This window comes from Heterodontus francisci, chromosome 19 (genome assembly GCF_036365525.1).
Source record: "Heterodontus francisci isolate sHetFra1 chromosome 19, sHetFra1.hap1, whole genome shotgun sequence".
Lineage (NCBI taxonomy): Eukaryota > Metazoa > Chordata > Chondrichthyes > Heterodontiformes > Heterodontidae > Heterodontus > Heterodontus francisci.
Window position 1 is genome coordinate 9,054,745 of NC_090389.1, and position 27,192 is coordinate 9,081,936.

At 44.7% G+C, this 27,192-nt stretch overlaps 1 protein-coding gene across 7 annotated transcripts in view; it reads right to left on the reverse strand.

Moving 5' to 3' along the window:
* The window catches only part of cacna2d2a (calcium channel, voltage-dependent, alpha 2/delta subunit 2a), a 1,382,174-nt gene that overhangs the window by 1,297,484 nt on the left and 57,498 nt on the right, over positions 1 to 27,192 (reverse strand). For all 7 annotated transcript variants that reach the window (XM_068051351.1, XM_068051350.1, XM_068051349.1 and 4 more), the window contains exon 2: positions 19,023 to 19,104. In XM_068051351.1, coding sequence (XP_067907452.1) covers positions 19,023 to 19,104 — 82 coding nt within the window. The remainder of the gene's footprint in view (positions 1 to 19,022; positions 19,105 to 27,192) is intronic.

The window sequence follows — 27,192 nt, forward strand, 5'->3', positions numbered from 1 at the left end:
AATATAAAGACAGATAGCAAAAGTTTCTATAAATATATAAAACGAAAAAGAGTGGCTAAAGTAAACGTTGGTCCTTTAGAGGATGAGAAGGGGAAATTAGTTATTGGATATGATGAAATGGCCGAGGCATTGAACAGGTATTTTGTATCGGTCTTCTCAGTGGAGGACATTAATAACATGCCAGTAATTGACAAAGAAACGAACGTAGGTGAGGACCTGGGAACAATCATTATTACGGAAGAGGTAGTGTTGGGCAAGCTAATGGAGCTAAGGATTGATAAGTCTCCTGGCCCTGATGGAATGCATCCCAGGGTTCTAAAAGAGATGGCGGGAGAAATAGCAGGTGCACTGACGGTAATTTTCCAAAATTCGCTGGACTCTGGGGTAGTCCCAGCAGATTGGAAAACAGCAGATGTGACGCCACTGTTTAAAAAGGGAGGTAGACAAAAGATGGGGAATTATAGACCGGTTAGCTTAACTTCTGTAGTGGGGAAGATGCTTGAGTCAATCATCAAGGAAGAAATAGCAGGGCATCTCGATAGAAATTGTCCCGTTGGGCAGACGCAGCATGGGTTCATGAAGGGCAGGTCATGCTTGACAAATCTTTTGGAATTCTATGATGACATTACGAGCAAGGTGGACAATGGGGACCCAGTGGATGTGGTGTACCTAGATTTCCAAAAGGCCTTCGACAAGGTGCCGCACAAGAGGCTGCTGCATAAGATAAGGATGCATGGCGTCAGGGGTAAAGTATTAGCATGGATAGAGGATTGGTTGACGAACAGGAAGCAGAGAGTGGGGATAAATGAGTGCTATTCTGGTTGGCAATCAGTCACTAGTGGTGTGCCTCAGGGATCGGTGTTGGGACCGCAATTATTTACAATTTATATAGATGATTTGGAGTTGGGGACCACGTGTAGGGTGTCAAAGTTTGCAGATGACACTAAGATGAGTGGCAGAGCAAAGTGTGCAGATGACTGTGAAACTTTGCAGAGGAACATAGATACATTGAGTGAGTGGGCAAAGGTCTGGCAGATAGAATACAATGTTAGTAAATGTGAAGTCATTCATTTCAGTAGGAGTAACAGGAAAAAGGATTATTACTTGAATGGTAAAAAGTTACAGCATGCTGCTATGCAGAGGGACCTAGGTGTCCTTGTGCATGAATCGCAGAAGGTTGGTCTGCAGGCACAGCAAGTAATTAGGAAGGCAAATGGAATTTTGTCCTTCATTGCTAAAGGGATTGAGTTTAAAAGCAGAGAGGTTATGTTGCAGCTGTATAAGGTACTGGTGAGGCCGCACCTGGAGTACTGTGTGCAGTTTTGGTCTCCTTACTTGAGAAAGGATATACTGGCACTGGAGAGGGTGCAGAGGAGGTTCACTAAATTGATTCCGGAGTTGAGGGGGTTGGCTTATGAGGAGAGACTGAGTAGATTGGGATTATATTCATTGGAGTTCAGAAGAATGAGGGGGGATCTTATAGAAACATATAAAATTATGAAGGGAATAGATAAGATACAAGTAGAGAGGAAGTTTCCACTGGCAGGTGAAGCTAGGACAAGAGGGCATAGCCTCAAGATTAGAGGGAGCAGATTTAGGACTGAATTAAGAAGGAACTTCTTCACCCAGAGGGTTGTTAATCTATGGAATTCCTTGCCCAGTGAAGTAGTTGACGTTTCTTCAGTAAACGTCTTTAAAGCTAAGGTAGATATCTTTTTGAACAATAAAGGAATTAAGGGATACTGTGGGAGCGCGGGTAAGTGGATCTGAGTCCGCGAAAAGATCAGCCATGATCTTATTGAATGGTGGAGCAGGCTTGAGGGGCCGGACGGCCTACTCCTGCTCCTAGTTCTTATGATCTTATGAACCATTCTATGATTCTATTCATGATTCTATGCAGCGTTCCTCAGCCAGACTGGATCATCTGCTGCTCCACACAATTTCATAGTGCGTCCATCACATTAACTGCAGATGAGATGTGGTGAAACATCACCTCTGGGCTTTAGCACAGCCTAAAATAATGGGCAGAGATTCTCCTTGACTGTTGTGGGCTTGGTCCCTCAACAAAATCTTAATATAGTACCAATTAGTGATCAGATATGATGCAGAGTGTGGGAACTGGAAAGGCACGAATGTCACTCTGGGTAGATTAGGGTTAAGGAATATTTTTATGGCAGAACAAAGAAATTTCTTGCTATGCACCTAACTACGCTATAAGTAAAGAAAATGCTGGAAATACTCAGTAGGTCAGGCAGCATCTGTACAGAGGGAAACAGAGTTAACGTTTCAGGTGAATGACCTTTCGTCAGAACTGGACAAAGTTAGAGATGTAACAGATTTTACAGAGGCAGGGAAAGGGTTGGGGAGAGAACGAAAGGGAAGGTTTGTGATCGGCAGGAGAGATTAAATGACAAAACAGATGATGGTGCAAGAGAAAAGGTGGTAGTAATGGGAGAAGTAGAGAAACAAAGGGTGGGTCTAGAGGAGGTGCAAATGGGAATAGCAGCAGCTTAAACAAAAGCTGTAGCCCAAAAAAATGGAGGCACAGGTTATGAAATTATTGAACTCAATGTTGAGTCCAGAAGGGTGTAAAGTGCCGACGCCAAAGCTGAAATGCTGTCCTCGAGCTTACACTGAGTTTCACTGTAATAGTTTAGGAGGCCGAAGACAGAGATCAGAGTGGGATTGGGCAAGAATTAAACAGGCAGGTGACCAGAAGCTTGGGTCATGCTGGTGAACTGAATGGAGGTGTACTGCAAAACAGTTACCCAATCTGCATTTAATCTCTCCAATCTAGAAGGAGACCACAGTGTAAGCAATGAATACAGTATACTCAATGGAAAGAAGTACAAGTAAATCGTCATTTACCTGGAAGAAGTATTTGAAGCCCTGGATGGAGGTAAGAGGGCAGGTATTGCATCACCTGCACTTGCATGGGAAGGTGCCATTGGAAGTGAAGGGGATGAGAGTGATTGAGGAGTGGACCAGGGTGCTGCAGACAGAATGGTCCCTTCGGAATGCTTAAAGGGGAGAGCAAGATGTGTTTGGTGGTGGCATCACACTGGAGGTGGTGGAAATGATGAAGGATAATCCATTGAATGTGGAGGCTGGTTGGGTGGAAGGGGAGGAAAACAGGAACCCGAACCATATGGTAGTTCTAGGAGGGAGGGATGAGAGTATAGGAAATGAAATGGACACTGTCAAGGGCCCTGTCAACCATGATGGAGGGGAATCCTTGGTTGAGGGAAAAGTAGGGCATATCGGAAGCACTGGTACAGAAGAATTCATCGTCAGAACAGATGCAGTGGAAACAGCAAAATTGGGAGAATGAAAGAGAGTCCTTCTTCCAAATAAGAGGTGTTGGTATGGGAACACATACAGATCCAAGCTATGCCTTCCTTTCTGTGGGATATGTGGAACCTTCTTTGTTCCAAGCCTACTCAGGGCCCATCCCTCACCTCTTTTTGCCAATCTATTGATGACTGTATCGGTGTCATTTCCTTATCTCACCCCAAAATGGAAAATTTCATCAACTTTGCTTCCAATTTCCACCCTTCCCTCACCTTCACATGGTCCATCTCAGATTCTTGCTTTCCCTTTCTTGACTTGTCTGTCTCCATTTCTGGGGATAGGCACTCAACCAATATTCACTAAGCCCAGTGACGCCCACAGCTGCCTTGAATACACTTACACACACCCCACTTCTTGTAAGGATTCTATTCCATTCTCCGAGTTTCTTTGTCTGTCGCATCTGTTCTGATAATGGCACCTTCCATGTTTCTTATGTTCTTGTGTCGAAATGGGTATTATAAGTCAGCTCTGGACAAAACTGAATGTATTTCTGGAAAGATACAGTGAGAAAGAGAACACAATCTATGAAAAAGCTACAGGCCTGTTTAAGTGTAATGACCTTCTTCTGTTGCTAAAACATATTACAAGATACGTTTAGGTGAAGGAAGCCCTTTTAATTGCACCCTTTCACAATACCAGCTCTTCACATTATGACAGTTACCTGCTAGATGAATCTAGGCAGAAAATGCAGATAACCATAAATGGGTCGTTTGCTGATGTTCAGACATTACCGCAGGACAACCCCTGAGCAAAGTCCTAGCACTAGCTCCTGGCTCACCCAATATTGCTGTCGGGCTGTTCCTGCTGTTAAGTACTCGCTATGTAAAATAAATCCAGACACCGGCCCAAAGATTCCCACTCTTAATTCTCAACCTGTTTTCTCCTGTCCTTTTTTAGTTCGTTCATGGGATGTGAGCATCTCTAGCTACGCCAAGATTTATTGCCCATACCTAATTGCCCTAGAGAAAGTGGTGGTGAGCTGCCTTCGTGAACCGCTGCAGCCCTTGAGGTCTAGGTACACCCAAGGTGCTGTTAGGAAGGGAGTTCCAGGATTTTGACCCAGCGACAGTGAAGGAACGGCGATATATTTCAAAGGCAGGATGGTGTGTGACTTGGATGGGAACTTGCAGATGGTGGTGTTCCCATGCGGCTACTGCCCTTGTCCTTGTAGATACTAGAGGTCGCGGGTTTGGAAGGTGCTGTCTAAGGAGCCTTGGCGAATTGCTGCAGGGCATCTTGTAGATGGTACACACAGCTGCCACTGTGCATCGGTGGTGAAGGGAGTGAATGCTAAAGGTACTGGATGGGGTGCCAATCAAGCGGACTGCTTTGTCCTGGATGGTGTCGGGCTTCTTGAGTGTTGTTGGAGCTACAACCATCCAGGCAAGTGGAGAGTATTCCATCACACTCCTGACTTGTGCCTTGTAGATGTTGGACAGGCTTTGGGGAATCAGAAGGTGAGTTACTCACCACAGAATTCCCAGCCTCTGACCTGCTCTTGTAGCCATAGCATTTAGGTGGCTGGTTCAGTTCAGTTTCTGATCAATGGTAACCCCCAGGATGTTGATAGTGGGGGATTCAGCAATTGTAATGCCATTGAACATTAAGGGGAGATGGTTAGATTCTCTCTTGTTTGAGATGGTCATTGCCTGGCACTTGTGTGGTGCAAATACTTGCCACTTATCAGCCCAAGCCTGGATGTTATCCAGGTCTTGTTGCATCTGGATATGGGTTGCTTCATTATCTGAGTCGTCGTGAATGGTGCTGAACATTGTGCAATCATCAGCGATCATCGCCACTTCATGAAATTATGAATGAGGGAAGGTCATTGATGAAGCAGCTGAAGATGGTTGGGCCTAGGACACTACCCTGAGAAACTCCTACAGTGATGTCCTGGGACTGAGATGATTGACCTCCAACAACCACAACCATCTTTTTGCTAGGTATGACTCCAACCAGTGGAACGTTTCCCCCTGATTTGCCATTGACTTCAGTTTTGCGAGGGCTCCTTGATGCCATACTCGGTCAAATGCTGCCTTGATATCAAGGGCAGTCACTCACACCTCACCTCACCTCTGGAGTTCAGCTCTTTTGTCCATGTTTGGACAAAGGCTGTAATGAGGTCCCAATGGTCTTCATATTCCTTATGTTCTTAATGATCCTAATTCAACTTGGAGAAGTGTGAGGTGATGCATTTAGGGTGGTCAAACAAGGCAAAGCAATACACTATTAATGGGAGAATACTGAGAGGTGTAGCGGAAGTGAGGGACCTTGGAGTGAATATCCACAGATTCCTGAAGGTAGCAGGACAGGTCGATAATGTGGTCAAGGTGGTATATGGAATCCTTTCCTTTATCAGCTGAGGTACAGAATATAAGAGCTGGGAGGTTATGCTGGAATTGTATAAATCACTGGTTAGGCCACAATTTGAGTACTGTGTGCAGTTCTGGTCACCTCATTACATAAAGGATGTAATTGTACTAGAGAGGGTACAGAGGAGATTTACGAGGATGTTGCCAAGACTGGAAAAATGCAGCTATGAGGAAAGATTGGATAGGCTGGGGTTGTTCTCCTTCAAGCAGAGAAGGCTGAGGGGAGATTTGATTGAAATGTACAAAATTGTGAGGGACCTGGATACAGTGAATATGAAGGGCCTATTTACCTTAGCAGAGAGGTCAGTGACTAGGGGCATAGATTTCAAGTGATTGGTTGAAATATTAGAGGGGAGATAAGGAAAAATGTTTTCACCCGGAGGGTGGTGGGGGGGGTCTGGAACTCACTGCCCGAAAGGGTAGTTGAGACAGAAACCCTCAACTCATTTAAAAGGTGTCTGGATATGCACCTCAAGTGCCGTAACCTGCAAGGCTACGGACCAAATGATGGAAAGTGGGATTAGGCTGGGTGGCCCGTTTTCCGGCCAGTGCAGACACGATGGGCCAAGTGGCCTCTTTCTGTGCTGTAAATGTTCTATGATTCTATTCTATGATTCCAAAACCAGACATTTCAATTTGATTTCTCACAGGCAACCCTCACTGTCAGCCTCGCACAGGCAACCCTCACTTCTAGTTTTGCTGCATATTCTGCACAAGATTCAGATGGTAAACAGTTGAACGGCTGGGCCGCTGTAGCTCACTACCAGTTGGATACGTTTACCTTCTCATTTACACCCACACGAGCAGGAACCTGGATCCAGAGTTAGAACATGATCTAGGGGACTGACAGATGATCTAATTAATTGGTTTAAGTAGTTCTCACTTGATGTAGCTGTGATACACAACAGCCTATGCTCCCTGCTGCTCTCCATCTGTCGCTGTTCCTGCAAAGTTGCTATTTTTGAGTATTTTCCAGTCAATGTAAACCTTTCTGGTTTCTCCTCTCACCATTATAATAGGTGTGAGAGGAAAAGTGAGGAACCATGAGAGTTTTTTCATGCTCTGGATGTCACAGACCATACAAGCGTGTTTTAATTGGGACACAGAACTTTTTTCTCCCTGATGGGGCTGATTCGTTCCTCGGACACTTCCAGCAGGGAAAGCAATCAAGAAAGGGAACCATGATTAGTTTTCCCTTCCGTAACTAAGAGGTACTGCAGCCAGTTGTAGTGCTGAGTTAATTAAGACCAGTCAACTCAGCAAATACAGAGATTAAACTTTGGGATTTCCGGGCCTATAGGGCTCAGTTACTGTATCTGCAGGTACTGCTGCAATGACCAAGGACACCAAACTACAAATGCCAAATCACTGCGGTAAAAAATTTCAATTCTGTGCTGGCCAGCCCATAATTTTCCACCCGTTAAAGTGCGGGATCAGAATTTCTAGCCCAACAACAGCTAGCATTTATATAGCACCTTTAATGCTGTAAAACATTGCAAATCAATTCACAGGAGCATAATCAGACAAACACTGACGAAAAGGAGGAAGCAAAGAGGCAGGTTTTAAGGAGTGTCTTCAAGAAATAGAGAGGTGGAGAGGTTTAGGAAGGAAATTCTAGAGCTTAGTGCTTACATAGCTGAAGCCACAGCCACTGCAAACACAGGGTGAAAAAGATAAAATAAACTGTTTAAACTAAATATGCAAATATTCACAAAGCTAACAATTCAAGGGCTCCCCAGCAGGCAAATCTGATACTCAGCTATGCAAACTGACAGGGTCCAGTTTCAATTCCCTGCTTGGGCTTGAGTTATATGATGCCAGTCAGTGTAGCCAGGATGCTGCAGACACTCTGTGGTAGATAAGAGCACAGTTTTAAAATCATCCAGGGATTCCTGCTCCAGACTGCTATCCAGTGAGCCCTGTTAAGGTGCTTGTTTGCAGAATTCAGCTGAAGGAAGCATACCAGACAACTCTGATTCTATGGTCAAACAGTTGGCCCACATTCAATTGCTATGGTCGCACATGGAGAACGGATGGCTGCTGCTTGTGAAACTTTTTTTTAATTCATTCATGGGATGTGGGCGTCGCTGGCCAGGCCAGCACTTATTGCCCATCCCTAATTGCCCTTGAGAAGGTGGTGGTGAGCTGCCTTCTTGAACCGCTGCAGTCCATGTGGGGTAGGTACACCCACAGTGCTGTTAGGAAGGAAGTTCCAGGATTTTGACCCAGCGACAGTGAAGGAACGGCAATATAGTTCCAAGTCAGGATGGTGTGTGACTTGGATGGGAACTTGCAGGTGGTGGTGTTCCCATGTATTTGCTGCCCTCGTCATTCTAGTTGGTAGAGGTCGCGGGTTTGGAAGGTGCTGTCTGAGGAGCCTTGGTGCATTGCTGCAGTGCATCCTCAAGATGGTACACACTGCTGCCACTGTGCGTCGGTGGTGAAGCGAGTGAATGTTTGTCGATGGGGTTCCAATCAAGCGGGCTGCTTTGTCCTGGATGGTGTCGAGCTTCTTGAGTGTTGTTGGAGCTGCACCCATCCAGGCAAGTGGAGAGTATTCCATCACATTCCTGACTTGTGCCTTGTAGATGGTGGACTGGCTTTGGGGAGTCAGGTGGTGAGTTACTGGCCTCAGGATTCCTAGCCTCTGACCTGCTCTTGTAGCCACGGTATTTATATGGCTACTCCAGTTCTCAGTGTAACCCAGCCAAAGGAAGAGGGGGAACCAGGAATATTAATTAAAAGAAAAAAATTGCATTTATATAGCACATTTCACAAGTGCTTTACGGCCAATGGAGCACACTGGAAGCATAGTCACTCTTATAATGTAGGAAACCCTGCAGCCAATTTGCACCCTGCATGATCCCACAAACAGCAATGTGATAATGAACAGATAATCGGGTTTTGTGATGTTACCTGAGGGATAAAATTGGCCAGGACACCAGGGAGCAAAGGCCTGCTCAGATATAAAATTGAAACCCGACCCAACCACAGCTAACCCGAACCGGGCCCGAGTCCTTGAATTTTTTTCCCACCCGACCCCGACCCGATCCAACATGAATATTGCAATAAATTTAATGATATCAAACATGTTATTGTGCTCTACCTTATCCAAATGGTGGTACTTGTGATCCCGCTCATCCGTTCCGGCAGCAGGCTATTCCTGCAGATGGAGTTGTGGGGAATCATGGGTGAGCCTGATCCCGTGTGTTCCCGGAGGCAGCACTGTCCAGCCCGACCCAAGCCCAAATGCTGGACTCGGAATATAGACCCAACCTGACCCAAACCCGACACGTAGTTGGGTCTAGTCGGGTTCGGGTCAGTTGCCAGGCTTTACCAGGGAGAACTCCTCTGCTCTTCTTCAAAATAGTGCGATGAGATCTTTTACATCCACCTGAGAGGGCAGACGAGCCCTTGGTTTAACATCTTGACACTGCAGCAACCCCACTCGAGTTACAGCATAGATTTGTGTTCACGTCGTCTGGAGGAACAGGTACAGTAAAAGAAAGTGTAGTCTGCTGAAAAAACACAAAGGAGAGCCCTGCTAGGAAGAATTGTTTGTGACAAAAAGTACAAGGCAGCGTAGAGTTGCAGGTGTAGAATGGCTGAGACGTAGTCCGGTGTGTATGTAAAGGCTGGCTACCCGACCCAAACAAACCCGACTACATGTATCGGGTTTGAGTCGGGTCGGGCATTTAAAAAAATTAAAAGACCAACACCCCCTCCCCACACCATGGGCCCAGATGCAGATACTGGCCATGCCCCGCACCAGGCCCCGCCTTTCAACATCCTTTCCCGCGTCTCCGGCTGAGCAGCAGCTTCTTCCCCGTCTCCGGATGACAAAGGCACTGCAGGTACTGTCAGAGTCTCACACCTGCGGGGTCAGTAATGGGGAGTGGGACCATGGGCTGTGTTAGGGCTGATCCCGGTCACAATGTGTCTCAGACCGGGAGGGAGGAAGGGGGGGTGGGGTCAGTTATGGGGAGCGGGACCATGAGCTAAAGCCTAGCTTCCGGACCCGAACCCGACCAAAGTCAACGTGTCAGGTTCGGGTCGGGTCTGTATTCTGCGTCCAGCATTCGGGTTCTGGTCGGGTTGGGCATTTAAAAATATTAAAGGACTCAGACCCAGGTCGGGTTCGGGTTGGCTGTTGGCAGGTCGGGCCCTGGTTGGATTTTAATTTTATACCCAAGCCAGGGTTTAGTGTGCAGGCTTTTCTGGACGTGCTGCTATTGGTGTGGTGTCAGAGTGGGGAGAGCCTGGTAATGTTGTATAAGGTTAATGTTTGGGATAGTGAGAGTAACGCCTCCCACTGTGATGATGTCAGAGATCGCATGTGTCAGAGACTTGAGAGAGAGAAGAAGCATTGTGTCAGCAGAGGGTTAGACATGCTGAGGTGAAAGTGTATATAATTCCTGTAATGTAATAAATGAGTTATTGTACAAACTAAGCAAAGCCTCAGAAATCTGTACAAGCCAGAACAACCAAACATCGAACATGCTGACAGCAATATGCAACATGGTGACAACAATGAACAGTGGTCCTTGCAATAAAACACCCGGAAAATTTTGAAGAAAATTACTTAACTGCAAAAGTAGAGCCAAAAGATTGCAGAACACAAGCAGAGGCTGTGAAGAGCTCCAGAGCTGCTCCGTGGACAAAGTGAAGGCACGGAGAATTGGGGAGTCGGCTTGCAGAGACATTCAGGCTGCACCACATGTGGTGGTCTGTGGAAAAAATCCTGTTCCAGCGATCACAGGATTCGAGTCGGAGAACCAAGTAACGATTGGGGATCTGGGAAGCAACCCTTAAGAGGGTACAAAATTGTTTCTAACAGCGCACTAGGCAGGCAGCACCACCAAAGCCAAATCCTTAGAAAGCGCAGATCTGACTTCAGCGGACATTACACGAGTGACTGCGAGGCTGAAAAGCACAGGAAAACTTCTGAAAAGCATGGGAAAACTTCCATTACTGAAAGGAAATTTTCACTACCAGGGAGATTTGAAAACTTGGAAGGAACAAATCAAATCCATAACTGGTCACTGTGGAGGAACATATTTTTGAGATACTGAATTGCTTCTCAATTAGACAGCAAGTCTGAAGCAGAACAAGTCAATATATTACTGCACTCCACAGGAGCAACAGCAGATTATTGCCATGCACGTCATTAATGAGACATCAGATAAATCTGATGAAGTTTTAAAAGCCTTCAGTAAGTACTTCAACCCGACCAGCAATAAGATTCTAGAAAGGGCCAAATTTAACAGCAGGGTCCACAAACCAGGCAAATTGGTAAATGCTTTTACAAATGACCTTTACAGGCTCGTGCAAGAATGCGAATATGGACACCTAAAATCAGAATTGATAAAGAAACTGCAATGTAGTGGGCATTGTGATCCCTATCAGGTTTATTGCAGTCTAAAGACCTCACCCTAGAAAAAGTAATACAGCTGGTGAGACAAACAGAGGGTAGTAAGCAGAACAGAGCAATCCTGAGAGGTGAAAAATAAAACTTTGGGACAGGAAGCCACCAACGACCATACAGTTCCTTAAGCCCAGGACTGTAAAAGAAGCACCAGAAAAGGAGATACACTTGGAAGGGAATATGCAAGACGCCATAAAACCCTGTGACACCAAAAAGACCCACAGGTCCGAATAATGTCCTACAAATAAAGCAGAATGTTTCCACTGCAAGAAAGTTGGCCACTTTGGGAAGATGTGCCAAAGTAAAACCTCTACTTTAAAAAGTTATAATGAAAAAGTCTTCCCGCGTAGAGCTCTTAATGAAATTGATCAAATCTCCTTCAGAAGAGAAATCAGTAAATTTCCTTGGTGATATCAATGACCCTAACCATGCATTCTGGACTGCAGATATATATGTCAACAGACATATCATCAACATTAAACTAGACACTGGAGCAAGTGTAACAGTTTTATAAGATAACGAACCGTGGTTATCAACACATTGTCTGTTGGTTGTAGGCAGTCAGGAGGTGTGCAGGAGGTGGGCTCCTGGCGCTGGGCCGAAAAGGTGGGGAGAAGCCCGCCTCTGCATTTTTTCAGTCCACCCAGTGCGATCCTCCGGTCTTGTGGAGTGAAAGTTTAAGGAGGCAGGATCCCCATCCTTTTAAAGGCCGGCAACTCAGCAGTGCCACTGGGTATTGCAGAGGGCTTGGACCCAGGCCCAGCGCTGGAATGCTGGCAAAGAGGTAAATGAGGAGGGATGAGAGCCTGGAAGGACCCGGCGATGGGGGGTGGGCGTTCGGTCAGGGGAAGGGGGGCTGTGGGGTGAATTGGTTCCTGGTGGGGATCCTCCGTGAGCACATTATAACCCCTCACTACCAACCACAATTGCAGCAGGCACCTCATTTACAGGGTTGGTGAATATCTTTATCAAGAACAGCCAGATAGATGTTGAAGACCGGTTTATTATGCATCTCAAGCATTGTCTGAGACTGAGACGAGGTACGCCGTCATAGAGAAAGAAGCTCTCGCAGTTATGTGGACTTGTGAAAAGTTTTCAGATTATCTCATCGCCTTAAAGGTTGTCATAGAGACAGACCACAAACCCCTAGTTTCCTTACTTGATGAAAATGAACTCACAAGAATGCCTCTGAGAATCCAGAGATTCCTGTTGAGGCTAATGAGATTCATATATGAAATGGTATGTGTACATGGCAAATTGCAAACCTCAGCAGATGCACTGTCCAGATCAGACTGTCAACCATCCTACATAACAGGATGTTAATTTCATTGATGAGAATGAGGCATCACAAGGGCCGGCAAGTTCAAAAAAGCTCCCAAGAAATTCGTCATGCTCAGATGCAAGATGAGAAATACATCCGTATACGCCAATATTGTACACAAGGTTGACCACAGCAATGTCCCAGTGGTACTTCAAGTACAGAAAGCACTTTACTAATGTGGATGATTTGCTGATATATGACAAGAGACTGCTGATTTGGGTCTCACTCTGGACAGATACTTTGGAAAAAATACATCAGGACCACATGGGTATCACGAAACACAGAGCACGGCTCAGTCGTCCATGTGGTGGCTGGGAATATCAAGAGATATTGAAGAAATGATTTCTAATTGCCAGATATGCACAGTTCACAGACCAGACCAGAGGGAACACCTTATTTTGGCCCAATTTCCAACCAAATTGTGGGAACGTCTGGGGATGGATCTATTCATGTTTAATGGGAAATCCTACCTGATTGTTATCAATTACTTTTCAAGATGGATAGAAGTCAAACGTTTGTACACAATGACACCCAAGACTGGCATTCAAGCTTTACAATAGACCTTTGCAACCTATGGCATTCCTGACAAGATTCTGTCAGAATGGTCCTCAATATGCAATCAACCACTTTACGCACTTTGCAGAAAAATGTGGATTTGTACATCTTACAAGGTCCCCTAGATATCTCATTATGATAGAAGATATCATACCAGATACCTACCCAAGTTGATGAAGGAGAAAAGGTATGGGTACAAGACCAAGGCACAGAAGGACTAATTGTCCAGAGAGATGAATTTCAACAGAGATGCCAATCAGTCATGTATTTGGATGAACCAGATGTTGATCCTGAAATTCAGAAAACACTGGATACTACAAACCTCAATGAAGGCCAACCAAGTCAAAAAAAGTGTTCAGAGAAAGACTACTGATGTTCTGAGTCTGACAAGAACACAATCAGGGAGTGACGTGAAGCCTCCTGACAGATTGAATCTGTGATGTCAGAGAATGCTATCCTTTATTATGAGAGGAATTGAAAATAAAAGTAAGGATGTTATGCTTCAGTTATATAGGGCATTGGTGAGACAACATCTCGAAAACGGTGTGCTGTCTTGGTCTCCTTATTTAAGGAAGGATGTGAATGTGTTGGAGGCGGTTCAGAGGAGGTTTACTGGATTGATACCTGGAATGAGCAAGTTGTCTAATGAGGAAAGGTTGGACAGACTGGGCTTGTTTTCACTGGAGTTTAGAAGAGTGACAGGAGACTTGATTGAAGTATATAAGAACCTGAACGGTCTTGACAAGGTGGATGTGGAAAGGATGTTTCCTCTTGTGGGTGAGTCCAGAACTATGGGGGGGGCATGGTTTTAAAATTAGGGGTCGCCCTTTTAGGACAGAGACGAGGAGAATTTTTTTCCTCTGAGGGTGTGCGACTTTGGAATTCTCTGCCGCAGAAGGTGGTGGAAGAGGGGTCATTGAATATTTTTAAGGCGAAAGTAGATTGATTCCCTTGCCTAACATGAATCTAAGATTATCGGGAGTAGATGGAAGCACGGAATTCGGGACAGAAACAGATCAGCCATGATCTTACTGAATGGCAAAGCAGGCTCGATGGGCTGAATGGCCTACTTCTGCTCCTAATTCGTATGGTCATAGACTTGGGGGGAGATGGGGTAGTATGTAAAGTAAAAATGAATGTATATAGAAAAAATATATATGGACAAAGTCTTGGGGGGAGATGTAGTATAAGGGCTTGAAAGGGTTCATATTTGGGACAGTGAGAGTAACACCTCCCACTGTGATGATGTCAGAGATCACATGTGTAAGAGACTTGAGAGAGAGAAGAAACATTGTGTCAGCAGAGGGTTAAACATGCTTAAGTGGAAGTGTATATAGTTCCTGTAATGTAATAAATGAATTATTGTTTAAACTAACTAAAGCCTCAGCAAACCATGCAAGCCAGACCAACCAAGCATCGAACATGCTGACAACAATATACAACAGGTACCGCATACTGCTGCTTGCTGAGCTGCTGCTCTAAGGGAGATCATCACTGTATTATTAAATTAACAGACCGGTATATGCAGAGAAGATCTGCCATCTGCTACAGTTCCAGACATACCTGGATAGTGCAACAAGATGCTTCTGAGCTCAATGTTCAAGGTTTAACAGAACTGTTAAGAAGTGGCTTGTGCTCGATCTTATCTGCCAGCATATAAGGTGGAAGAGTACTTCAGCTTCTCTCACTTTTGACGATCGCACAGAAAAGTGACAGGAAGCTGCAGGGGAATCACCACCTGCTTCTTGTAGTTTCCTCACTGCAACATCAGTAGCTCTGCCAGTGGCAGTATGGCCCAAGGTACAGATGACACATAAGGCTATGAAGAAATGTGCAAGGGCAAGGTGCAGTGTGCAATGCAAGTCATAAGTGTCCGTAACTTACAAGTGGCAGCTTGAGGACTACACTCCTGCTGTTACTTCAGACTAAATTTTCTGGGGAAACATTCCCCGCAATTTTCTCTATTTTTCTTGAATTGGCTCTTACGGTTCTACAGGCTCAGGATATCCATATGAGATCTCGGCTAACCAACCATTCCTCACATGTGAGTGTCAACAGTGAGTGTTGTGGGCTAGTCAACCACAAGTGATTTCACAACCTGGTCTGATCCTGACCTCACCTGGCAACCACACACACACAAACTTTTCAGTAAGTGTCAAAGGACAGAGATCAGAAGAGGTGGGTACATTGGCCAATTTTCCTACATCAGCCCAGTGAAGCCCAGCACAATTGTACTGCACCCCCACCCCACCATCCCGGCTGAAATCAGAAGTAATTGGGCACTGAACGTGGAATCATGTGCCTGCATGGCCCAGTTATATCGTATGTTATTTTCTATACCATTAATTACACCATGATCACAGTAAACTGTCACAAATCACCACTTAATCTTTTAAAGGATGTCAGGCAGCGACTGCACTCCAGAGGTTCTGACGACAGTCAGAATGATTGTCAATTCCCTGGCCTCAAGTACTCAGCATGCTCCATCTATTCATGAGGGAGTCCAGAACAAGGGGGCACATTCTTAAAATTAGAGCAGGCCATTCAGGAGTGATGTCAGGAAGCACTTCTCACAAAGTGTAATAGAAATTTGGAACACACTCCCCCAAAATGTTGATGCTGGATTCAAGTGAATATTTCAAGAAGAGATTAAGAGATCTTTGTTGGGTAAGGGTTACCAAGACAGGTAGATGGAGTTAAGATGCAGCATAATCTAACTGAATAGGTGGAGAGGCCCAAGGAACTGAATGGCCTACTCCAGTTTTTATCTCAGCTGGAAAAACAAAGATAAAACCTCCAATCAGCCAGTCACAAGGCTGCAAGTAGTTCTGAAAGTTGAGCCCAGTATCACCTTTCTCCCTCTGTATATCAAACACATTCTATGCTAGTGACTTAGCCAATCTGCCACAGGGTCCATAAACTGTAACAGTGCATTTTTTTTATCCACTCACGTGATTTGGGCATCATTAACAAGGCCAGGATTTACTGCCCATCCATAACTGCCCTTGATGGTGGTGAGCTGCCTTCTTGAACCGCTGAAGTCCATGTGGTGAAGGTACTCCAACAGTGCTAGCATTTTTTTGATACGACCGAGTGGCTTGCGAGGCTGTTTCAGAGAGCAGTTAACAGTCAAGCATATTGTTATGGGTCTGGAGTCACATAGAGGCCAGACCAGGTAAGGTGAACAGGTTTCCTTCCATAAAGGATATTACTGAACCAGTGCTGTTTCTTCAATAATTAGTATTTTCATGGTCACAGTTATTGATATTAGCTTTTTATTCCAGATTTGTTTAATTAACCAAGCTTAAATTCCCCAACTACCATGGTGGGATTTGCACTCACATCTCCAGAGGATTTGTCTAGGCCACTGGATTCCTAGTCCATAGATATAACCACTATGCTACCGTACCCAATGTTACAACAGTACAAGGCAACAGCATCAACAAAGACAAAGTGTATTTAATCTGAAATGTTATACATTAGAAAACCATCTTGGAACAGATACATTTACATCTGAAGACGAAATTCAAGGTGCTCGTCAGGTTGTAAATTTCTGTAGCCATGACCAATTGTGAGTTTTATAATGCCGGTCACTTTATTAACCAAACAAGCTGTTAATCAGCAGCCCATCCATCAACAAATATACATTAAAAAGCCTTGAGAGATACATCCCACAATATGTAATGGTGAAGGCATTTAAATACAATCACATTGAGGGCTAATACTGCAATCGTGAGGCCTCACTGAGAGAACAGTGATGCATCTCCTTATCTGTAAACCCACAACAGATGGGAGCTTTCTCTGTTTTGCCAGCATAGATAGAAAGGATTTCCCAATGTGGGTTAATGCACATTGACCTGGAAGGGTTCATCCGCTCTATGTATTGAACCAGCATGTTGAGTCACGGTGGTGGAGCTGTCAGCAGGTGAGGCGAAATAAGCCAGCGGTTTGCACTCCCAATAACAATCCAACACCTGTTCTAGTGTGTGTGTGTGTGCGCGCCTGCAAGCACGTTAGTTGAACACATTGTGACTCAGACATCCCTATCACTGAATCATCTGGGATCGTGCATGGTGAACTAGTAAATATAGTTAATAAGGATACACAGAAAATATTTGATAAAGTTTCTTAGACGATTATTGCCTGTGAAATTTAGCCAACTTAATTGAAAAGATTCTTATCCATTTCACTGTCCGAGAAATAGTGAGCAGCGGAGTTCTGCGGGGATTCTGTTATACAAGTGACTACAGAATAGGCAGCTTCTGGTAATCTTGAAACATTTGTTAATCATATTAAATCAAACCAAGTAGCCAGGTAAACAGTGCAAAGTCAGTTAATAGCATCGCAACCAGTCAAGCAAATAGACTGAAGAATGGCAGATGGATGTTAAAGCAGATATATAAATGCACTTTGGGATTTGAAGCATGAATGTGTCGGATACAAATCATTAACTGAATACTTTTAGCGAATGGTCAAAGGCTGCAGGAGATGTAGAGAGGTTAAGTGAGTGGGAAACAAGGTGGCAGATGGAATATAATGTGGGGAAGTATGAGGTTATTCACTTTGATAGTAAAATAGAATAGCAGAATATTTTTTAAAAGGCGTCAGACTTGTAAATGTTGACGTTCAGAGAGACTTGGGTGTACTCGTACAAGGAACACAGAAGGTTAGCAAGCAGGTTCCGCAAGCAATAAGGAAGACAAATGCCATGTTAGCCTTTACTGCAAGGGGTTTGGAGTATGAGAATAAGGAAGTCTTGCTACAATTGTACAGAACTATGGTGACAGTACACCAGGAGTACTGTGCACAGTTTTGGTCTCCATATTTAAGGAAGTATATACTAACATTACAGGCAGTACAGCAAAAGTTCACTAGATTAGTTCTTGTGATAAGAAAGTTATCCTATGATGACAGGCTGAGTAAACTGAGTCTATACTCTCTGGAGTTTAGAAGAATGAGGGGTGATCTTATTGAAACATACAAGATTCTGAAGGGGCTGGATAGGGTAGGGGCTGGATAGGGTAGACGCTGAAAGGTTGTTTCCCCTGGCTGAGAAATCTAGAACATGGGGCACAGTCTCAAGATAAGGGGTCAAACATTTGGGACTAAGATGAGGAGAAATTACTTCACTCAAAGGGCTGTGAATCTTTGGAATTCTCTAACCCAGAGGGTTGTGGATGCTCCACCCTTCAATATATTTAAAGCTGAGATAGACAAATTTTTGGTCTCTCAGGGAATCAAGGGGTACAGGGAGCCGGCGTTGAGGCCGAGGATCAGCCACGATTGTTCTAAATGGTGGAGCAGGCTCAAGGGGCCATATGGTCTACTCCTGCTCCTATTACTTATGCTTTTAACTCTGCTTCATTAACAATGGAAGAAAAAGATATGGGCCTGATTTCTGACCATTCAACCATATCTATCCATTTATATATAAATAGCTAGAATTCAGGTGATGATGGAGTATTAAGGAATTTTGGGCATCTTGCCATCAAAAGGACAAAGATTCATTGAAGTTTTCTGAGAAAAGTAATGGTGATTTTGGGATTTAAGGCGTTTAGTTATGAGGAGAGACTCAGAACCGAACTGTATTTCACTGGAGAAAGGATACAATTTAAATCTGAAAGAATAATGCAAAAGTACACAAGTTATTTAAGTTAATGTCCTCTAATTATGTAATTGCACTATATCTGTCACATGCTGAAATGATTTGGGCAAAAACTATCACACTGGCCAAAATATTGTTAACATTCCATGAGTCAACACTCAGCACCCGACATGCCAGCCTACATACATCACTTGATATTCCAGCCAAAACACAGTACCCCAACATGCCAGTCAATACAAAGAAAGAAAGACTTGCATTTATAAAATGTCTTTCACAACCTTAGGAAATCCCAAAGAGCTTAAGTACTTTTGAAGTGTAGCCTCTGTTGTAATGTAGAAAACATACAGTACTCGACATCTCACCCAACACAGGTGTTGAATTTGTAACACTTACCGCTTTGAGTTGTTGAATCCCGCTGACCTGTCGGACTACTCGATCCAACTCCTGTTCAATCCTCCCCGCCCAATACTGAATCCTAAGCAAAGATGACAGAAAGTTGCAATAACTAAGAATTTAATATGCAAAGTACTTTAATCCAGCAACATAAGAATCCTTCAGTTCTTCACAAGAAAGGTGGTGAATTTCAGGGTTTTAAATGTCTTTTGTTTACAGAATCATACTGAAACTTCAAGAACCACCAAACTTCAGCATAATAAATCAACCTCACACTAGAACCAGCCAAGATAGTGGTCAAGTGATCAAACCTCAGCCAGAACTACATGCAACAATTTTAGTACAACTAACTCCCATACTATAATGCACATTGACTGAAATACTGCAGTTATTTGACCATTCAGCCAATATTTGAGATGCAACCAAAACTGTGCTTAAAAGTCTCAAGTCAGCCTACTGACCAATCTAAGCAAGGGGAGTTTCTAATTGCACACTCTCTCCAATGGAACCATTGCACTGAACAAAGACCTAGGTGTGGATCTGCAAGAGTTAAGATTTAGGAATCCCCAACACAGGCATTAGTGGTCCTGCAGGTGTTTATACACATAGAATCAGTCCAATCAGTCCATGCCTCCGTTTATCCTCCACTCAAGCCTCCTCCCATCCTCCTTCATCTATCAACTTTACTCTATATTCCCTTTTCCTTTATATGTTTATCGAGCTTCCCTTCAAATGCAACTATAATATTCGCCTCAACTACTCCCTGTGGTAGCAGCTTCCACATTTTCACAGCTCTCTGATTAAAGAAGCTTCTTCTGAATTCCCTATTTGACTTATTGGGAGACCACAGAGACAGAGAGAGACAGAGGAGAGGGAGAGAGGGGAGAGGGAGAGAGGGGAGAGGGAGAGGGAGAGAGAGGAGAGGGAGAAAATACACAAAGAGAGAGAGAGAGAACACACAGCGAGAGCAGAGCTTTTAAAAGCACGCCAAAGACTTGCAGGTGATAGGTAAATTGGCTGTTATAAATTGCCCCTAGTGTAGGTAGGTGGTAGGGCATATGGGATTACTGTAGGGTTAGTATAAATGGGTGGTTGTTGGTTGGCACAGACACGGTGGGCCGAAGGGCCTGTTTCAGTGCTGTATCTCTAAATAAATAAATAAAAGGAACAAAGTCAGAGACCAGAGAGAGAAAGAGAAAACACAGCAGGAGCAGAGCTTTAAAAAGCGCACCAAAAGGAACAGAGTCAGAGACCACAGAGAGAGAGAGAGAAAACACAGTGGGAGCAGAGCTTTAAAAAGTGCACCAAAAGGAACAGAGTTGGAGACCACAGAGAGAGAGAGAGAGAGGGTATTTTAAGGGAGTAAAAACAGAGAGAAAAAAAGTGACATCACAGGAAAACCGTAAGTTCATTGGTTGGTAAGGAACTGCTAGTTGAATTACCTATTCTAAGTTGATTTCAGATTAAAAACTGAAGACCAGTCGGAAGTTTAAAGAACAAATTAAAATGTAATTAAATAAAAGAGAGATGCAGGGCCAGGCGATGTGTTATACCTAAATGATGTGGGAGCTGGTGGACCCCATTGTGGTTCCTAGTGACATCTGTAGCAAGTGTTGGCTGCTCCAGGAACTTCGGCTCAGAGCTGATGAGCTGGAGTCTGAGCTTCGGATACTGCGCTACATCAGGGAGGGGGAGAATTACCTGGACGCTATGTTTCAGGAGACAGTCACACCCCTTAGATTAACTACCTTGAATTCGGCCAGTGGTCAGGGACAGAAGGGTGTGACTATGAGTGAGGCAGGTAGAGGGATCCAGGAAGTAGTGTTGCAGGAGCCTCAGCCCTTGTCCAACAGGTTCGAGATACTTGCTCCCTGTGTGGACGAGAGCAGGGACTGTAGGGAAGATGAGCAAACTGACCATAGCACCATGGTACAGGGAGCTATTCAAGTGGGGGGAGAAAAGAGAAATGTAGTCATAATCAGGGATAGTGTAGTTAGGGGCATAGACACTGTTCTCTGTGGCCAGGATCGAGAGTCCCAAAGGCTGTGTTGCCTACCTGGTGTCAGGGTTCAGGATAGCTCATCTGGGCTGCAGAAGAACTTGGAGTGGGAGGGGAAAGATCCAGTTGTCGTGGTCCACGTAGGTAACAACGATATATGCAGAACAAAGTTAGAGGTCCTGCTGAGGGAATATGAGCAGCTATGGGCTAAGTTAAAAAGCAGAACTAAAAGGTAATAATCCCTGGACTAATACCTGAGCCACGAGCTAATTGGCACAGGGTCAATAAGATTAAAAAGGTAAATGCGTGGCTCAAAGATTGGTGTGGGAGAAATGGGTTCGAATTCATGGGGCACTGGCACGAGTACTGGGGAAGGAGGGAACTGTTCCGATGGGACGTGCTTCACCCGAATCATGCTGGGACTAGAGTCCTGGCGAATCGCATAACTAGGGCTGTAAACAGGGCTTTAAACTAAATAGTGGTGGGAGGGTTCAGTTGCATGGAAAATGAGGAAGTCAAAGTTAAAGGAGAAGGTAGGAGTGCAGGTTAGTGATGAGGCTGATTGTTACCAGAAAATAAAAGGTAGGGATAGAACGCGTAAACGTCATATTGCACCAAGGAATCGTACAAGAGTAGGGAAATTTGATAATAGAAGAAACTTAAAGGGTTTGTATCTGAGTGCACGAAGCATTCGGAATAAAATTAATGAGTTAACAGCGCAAATAGAGACGAATGGGTATGATTTAGTGGTGATTACTGAGATGTGGTTGCAGGGAAACCAGATTTGAGAATTGAATATCCAAGGGTACTCAGTATTTCGGAAGGAAAGACAGGAAGGAAAAGGAGGTGGTGTAGCTTTGTTAGTAAAGTAAGAGATCAGTGCTGTAGTGAGAAATGATATAGGCACTGGAGATCAAGACGTAGAATCAGTCTGGGTAGAAGTAAGAAAGAGCAAGGGAAAGAAGTCCCTGGTGGGAGTAATCTATAGGTCCCCAAACAGTAGTTCCGCAGTGGGGCACAGTATAAACCAGGAAATACTTGTAAGAAAGGTATGGCAATAATCATGGGTGATGTTAATATGCATATAGACTGGAGTAATCAAATTGGCAAAGGTAGCCTTGAGGGAGAGTTCATTAAATGTATTAGAGATTTATTTTGGAGCAATGTGTTCTGGAACCAACCAGGGAGCAGACTATTCTAGATTTGGTATTATGTAATGAGGTGGGATTAGCAGCGGCAGATGTTTAAGGAGATATTCAATTCCTCCCAACTAAAATATATTCCAGAGAGGAAGAAAGATTGTAAGAGGGGGAAAAACATCCATGGCTAAGCAAGGAAGTTAAGGATAACATAAAGACAAAAACTAAGGCATACCATATTGCAAAGGCCAGTGGCAGTCTGGAAGATTGGGAAACTTTTAAAGATCAACAAAGAGTTACTAAAAAGTAATAAAAACAGTAAAAGGTAAGTTATGAAAGAAAACTAGCGCAAAATAGAAAAACAGATAGCAAAAGCTTCTATAAGTATATAAAAGGGAAGAGAGCAGCTAAAGTGAATGTTGGTCCCTTAGAGGATGTGACTGGGGAGTTAATAATAGGGAACACAGAAATGGCACAGACACTAAATCAGTATTTTGCCTCAGTTTTCACGGTGGAGTACACTAGTACCAGCCCAATAGTAACAGGTAATGCAGAGTTATAGAAAGGGAGGAACTTAGAACAATCATCATCATGAGGGAACAAGTACTGAGCAAACTATTGGGATTGAAGGCAGACAAGGGCCGGATGGCCTACATCCTAGGGTCTTAAAGGAAGTGGTAGCAGAGATAGTGGACCCATTGGTTATAATATTCCAAAAGTCCCTGGATGTGGGGAAGGTTCCAATGGATTGGAAAAATGCTAATGTAATGCCCTATTCAAAAAGGGAGGGAGGCAGAAAGTAGGAAACTATAGACCAGTTAGTTTAACATCTGTCATTGGGAAATTGTTAGAATCCATTATTAAGGAAGTAATAACAGGACATTTAGAAAGTCAAAACGCAATCCATCAGAGTCAGCATGGTTTTATGAAGGGTAAATCGTCTTTGACTAATTTGCCAGAGTTCTTCGAAGATGTAACAAGCAAAGTGGATAATGGGTATCCTGTAGATGTAGTATATCTGGACTTCCAGAAGGCATTTGATAAGGTGCCGCACAAAAGGTTAATACACAAGGTAAGATCACATGGGGTTAGGGCAATTTATCAACTTGGATAGAGGATTGGCTAACCAACAGAAAACAGAGAGATGAGATAAATGGGTCCTTTTCTGGTTGGCAAGACGTAACTGGTGGGGTGCCACAGGGTTCGGACCTCGGGCCCCAACTATTTACAATCTATATTAATGACATAGATGCAGGGATAGAAGGTACTGTAGCCAAATTTGCAGATGACACTAAAATAGGTGGGATAGTAAGTTGCAATAAAGAAATAAGAAATGTATAAATGGATATGGATAGGTTAGGTGAATGAGCCAAAATTTGGCAGATGGAGTTTAACATGCATAAGTGTGAGGTTATCCATTTTGGTCGGAATAGAAAGGCAAATTATCCAAATGGAAAGAAACTTCAGAGTGCTTCAGTGCAGAGGGATCTGGGTGCCCTCATGTATGAATCGCAGAAAACTAGTATGAAGGTGCAGCAGGTAATGAGGAAGGCAAATAGAATTTTGGCATTTATTGCGAAAGGAATGGAGTATAAAAGTAGGGAAGTGTTGCTGCAACAGTACAAGGCATTAGTGAGACCGCACCTGGAGTATTACATACTGTTTTGGTCTCCTTACTTGAGGAGGGATGTGGTTGCATTGGAGGCAGTTCCGAGGAGGTTCACTAGATTGATTCAAGAGATGAGGGGTTTGTCCTATGAAGAGAGATTGAGCAGTTTAGGCCTTTACTCTCCAGAGTTTAGAAGAATGAGAAGAGATCTAATTAAGGTATATGATAAAGGGGATTGATAAAGTAGACGCAGAGAGGATGTTTCCTCTGGTGGGGCGCTCTAGAACAAGAGGTCATAGTTTTAGGATAAGGGGTAGCCGATTTAAAACAGAGATGAGGAGAAATTACTTCTCTTAAAGGGTCGTGAGTCTGTGGAACTCACTATCCCAGAGTGTGGCGGATGCCGGGCCATTGAGTAAATTTAAGGAGGAGATAGACAGATTTTTAATTAGTAATTGGTTGAAGGGTTATGGAGAACAGGCAGGAAAGTGGAGTTGAGGCCGAGATGAGATCAGCCATGATCATATTTAATTCTATCCCTCTAGGTATAAGCCTTAGTGCTTGGTTTGCCCTTATGCTCCTAGATCCCTTTGCTCCTCTACTTCATTTAGATTCTTACTAAGTAATATGTGACCTCCTTATTTCTCTTACCAATATATAATACTTTACACTTAGCCAAGTTGAAATTCATTTTCCAATTATATGCCTATTCTGGAAGTTTATTAATGTCTTCTTGTAATTTGTTGCAAGTGTCATCATTCTGTTGTTTTTTTGGGGGGAAATATGTGGTGTGTCTTTAAGACAGCAAAGGATCAGTGCTGCTTTAAGGCAGCAAGCTTCAGGAGTTACTGCGCAAAGGTACATCTTGGTTGCCCTGGATACAACCAACCATTCAGAGACCGAGGACAGGACATATAATGTTGCGGCTGACTTTTGAAAAACTGGCTTTTGCAGAGACAGTTGAGACACAGACACAGCTGGGCCAGCATGAACTGAAGAGATCTCTCTGTCAATTTAAACTGAAGGAAGTGAATTTAAACTGATTATTTTTACCCCTCAAAATTCTAAAAGTTAAGCCAGATTGATTCTTTTGAAAGTGGCTGCGAATTGTTGATCTGCTGAGGTCATTGCTGGAAAGAAGAGGAGCTTGAAGCTTCAAATATTGAACTGAATTGCCCATTGAAGAGGAACTAATTTCCTTACCTCATTGGACCCTGGAAGATTGCGAGTGGGCTTTGAATCAGAGGACTGTTCGTCAGGAAGCATAAATCTACAGACTTAATTGTCGTTTCTATTTTTTAAATGTTGTTGCGTCTTAGTAGTGTTCAAGGTTTTTTTGTTTTTCTAATAAACAGTTAATTTGTTAATATCTAAAGGTACCTTGTTTGGTTTGCCTCATTCGGGGGTTACTAGATTATTCAACTCGGCTGTGGCTTTCTTTGATTTGGGAAAGGTTAAAGTGATATGTTATGTGTCCTGTGGAGTGACGGAACTGAATTAGCAGTGCATTGCTCCCACCGCAATCAGAATCATATATTTTGATTGGGGGCTTTGTCTTGAGCGGTCGTGTCACAACACAGGCCTACTGAATTTTGACTATCCCCTCAATTTGATATCATCAATTTGATGGTTTTGATTCCAAAGACTACATCATTAACATAAATTGCGAACAATAGTGATCCCAGCATTGATCCTTGCGAACACCACTTCCCACCTTTAGCCACTGAAAAACTACCCTTTACCCCCATTCTCTGCTTTCTAGCCAGCTAGCTATCCATTCCGCTAATTGTTTCCAGGCCCTACATACTCGGTCTTTATTCTTAACTCTATTATGTGGTACCTTATCAAAGGCCTTTGGAAATCTAGAGATATTACATCTACTACACTATCCTTGTATAGTGTCCCTTACCACTGTAAATAATTTAATAAGGTTGGTCAAGCAAGACTTTCCCTTGTAAAATTCACACACGATTCCTCACTATATTATTGGTTTCTATACGTTTTTTCTATTTTGTCCTTTAGTAGGGATTCCATTATCTTTCCTACTACCTACATGAAGCTGACTAGTCTAAAGCAGGGGTCAGCAATGTTACAAGCACCAGTGCCTATGACTGGTAATTTCAGGGATGAGAAATTTCCCTTTTGCTTCTTCTCTCCGACCAGACCAGGTTTAAAAAAAAAAATTGCAACAATCAGTTTCACAGCTGACAGGTGCTGAGAGCAGAACAGTGGTTCTGAACTTTGGACGGCTTTGCGGTTTCTGGTGGGTTCCATTTTTGATTAGAGCCCGCCGGAAAACCACGAATCTGTTCAAAGTTCAGAAGTTCTATTCTGCTCTCAGCACTGTTTCAGCTGTGAAACTGACAGTTGTGATTTGTTTTTAAAATTGGCCAACCAAGAAGCTGCTCTCGCAGTCAGTTCCAGCTCTCAGCGACAGTCAGAGAGAGGGGGGGAGGGGCTGGACGGAGAGAGAGAGAGGGAGGGAGAGGGGGCGGGACGAGGAGGGAGAGAGGGAGGGAGGGGCGGGACAGAGAGAGAGAGAGTAGAGAGAGAGAGAGAGATGAGAGAGAGAGAGAGAGAGAGAGAGAGAGAGAGAGAGAGAGGGAGGGGACGGGACGGAGAGAGAGGGAGGGAGCGGACGGAGAGAGAGGAGGGCGGAGACGGAGAGAAGAGGAGAGGGCGGACGGAGAGAGAGGGAGGGCGGGACGGAGAGAGAGGGAGGGGCGGGACGGAGAGAGAGGGAGGGGCGGGGACGGAGAGAGAGGGAGGGGCGGACGGAGAGAGAGGGAGGGGCGGGACGTGAGAGAGAGGGAGGGGCGGGACGATGAGAGAGAGGGAGGGCGGTGACGGAGAGAGAGGGAGGGGCGGGACGGAGAGAGAGAGGGAGCGGGACGGAGAGAGAGGGAGGGCGGGACGGAGAGAGAGGAGGGCGGGACGGAGAGAGAGGGAGGGGCGGGACGGAGAGAGAGGGTGGGGGCGGGACGGAGAGATGAGGGGGTGGGCGGGACGGAGAGAGAGGGTGGGGCGGGACGGAACGAGAGGAGGGGGGGAGGGGGGACGGAGAAGAGAGGGGCGGGGGCGGGACGGAGGAGAGAGGGGGGTGGGGCGGGACGGAGAGAGAGAGGGGGGGTGGCGGGACGGACGGAGAGAGAGGGGGTGGGGGCGGGACGGAGAGAGAGGGGGGTGGGCGGGACGGAGAGAGAGGGGGGGCGGGACGGAGAGAGAGGGGGGGGCGGCGGGACGGAGAGAGGAGGGGGGGCGGGACGGAGTAGAGAGGAGGGGGGGGGCGGAGACGGAGAGAGAGGGGAGGGGCGGGACGTGAGAGAGAGGGGGGGGGCGGGAACGGAGAGAGATGAGGGGGTGGGGGCGGGACGGAGAGAGGGGGGGTGGCGGGACGGATGTAGAGGAGGGGGAGGGCGGGGA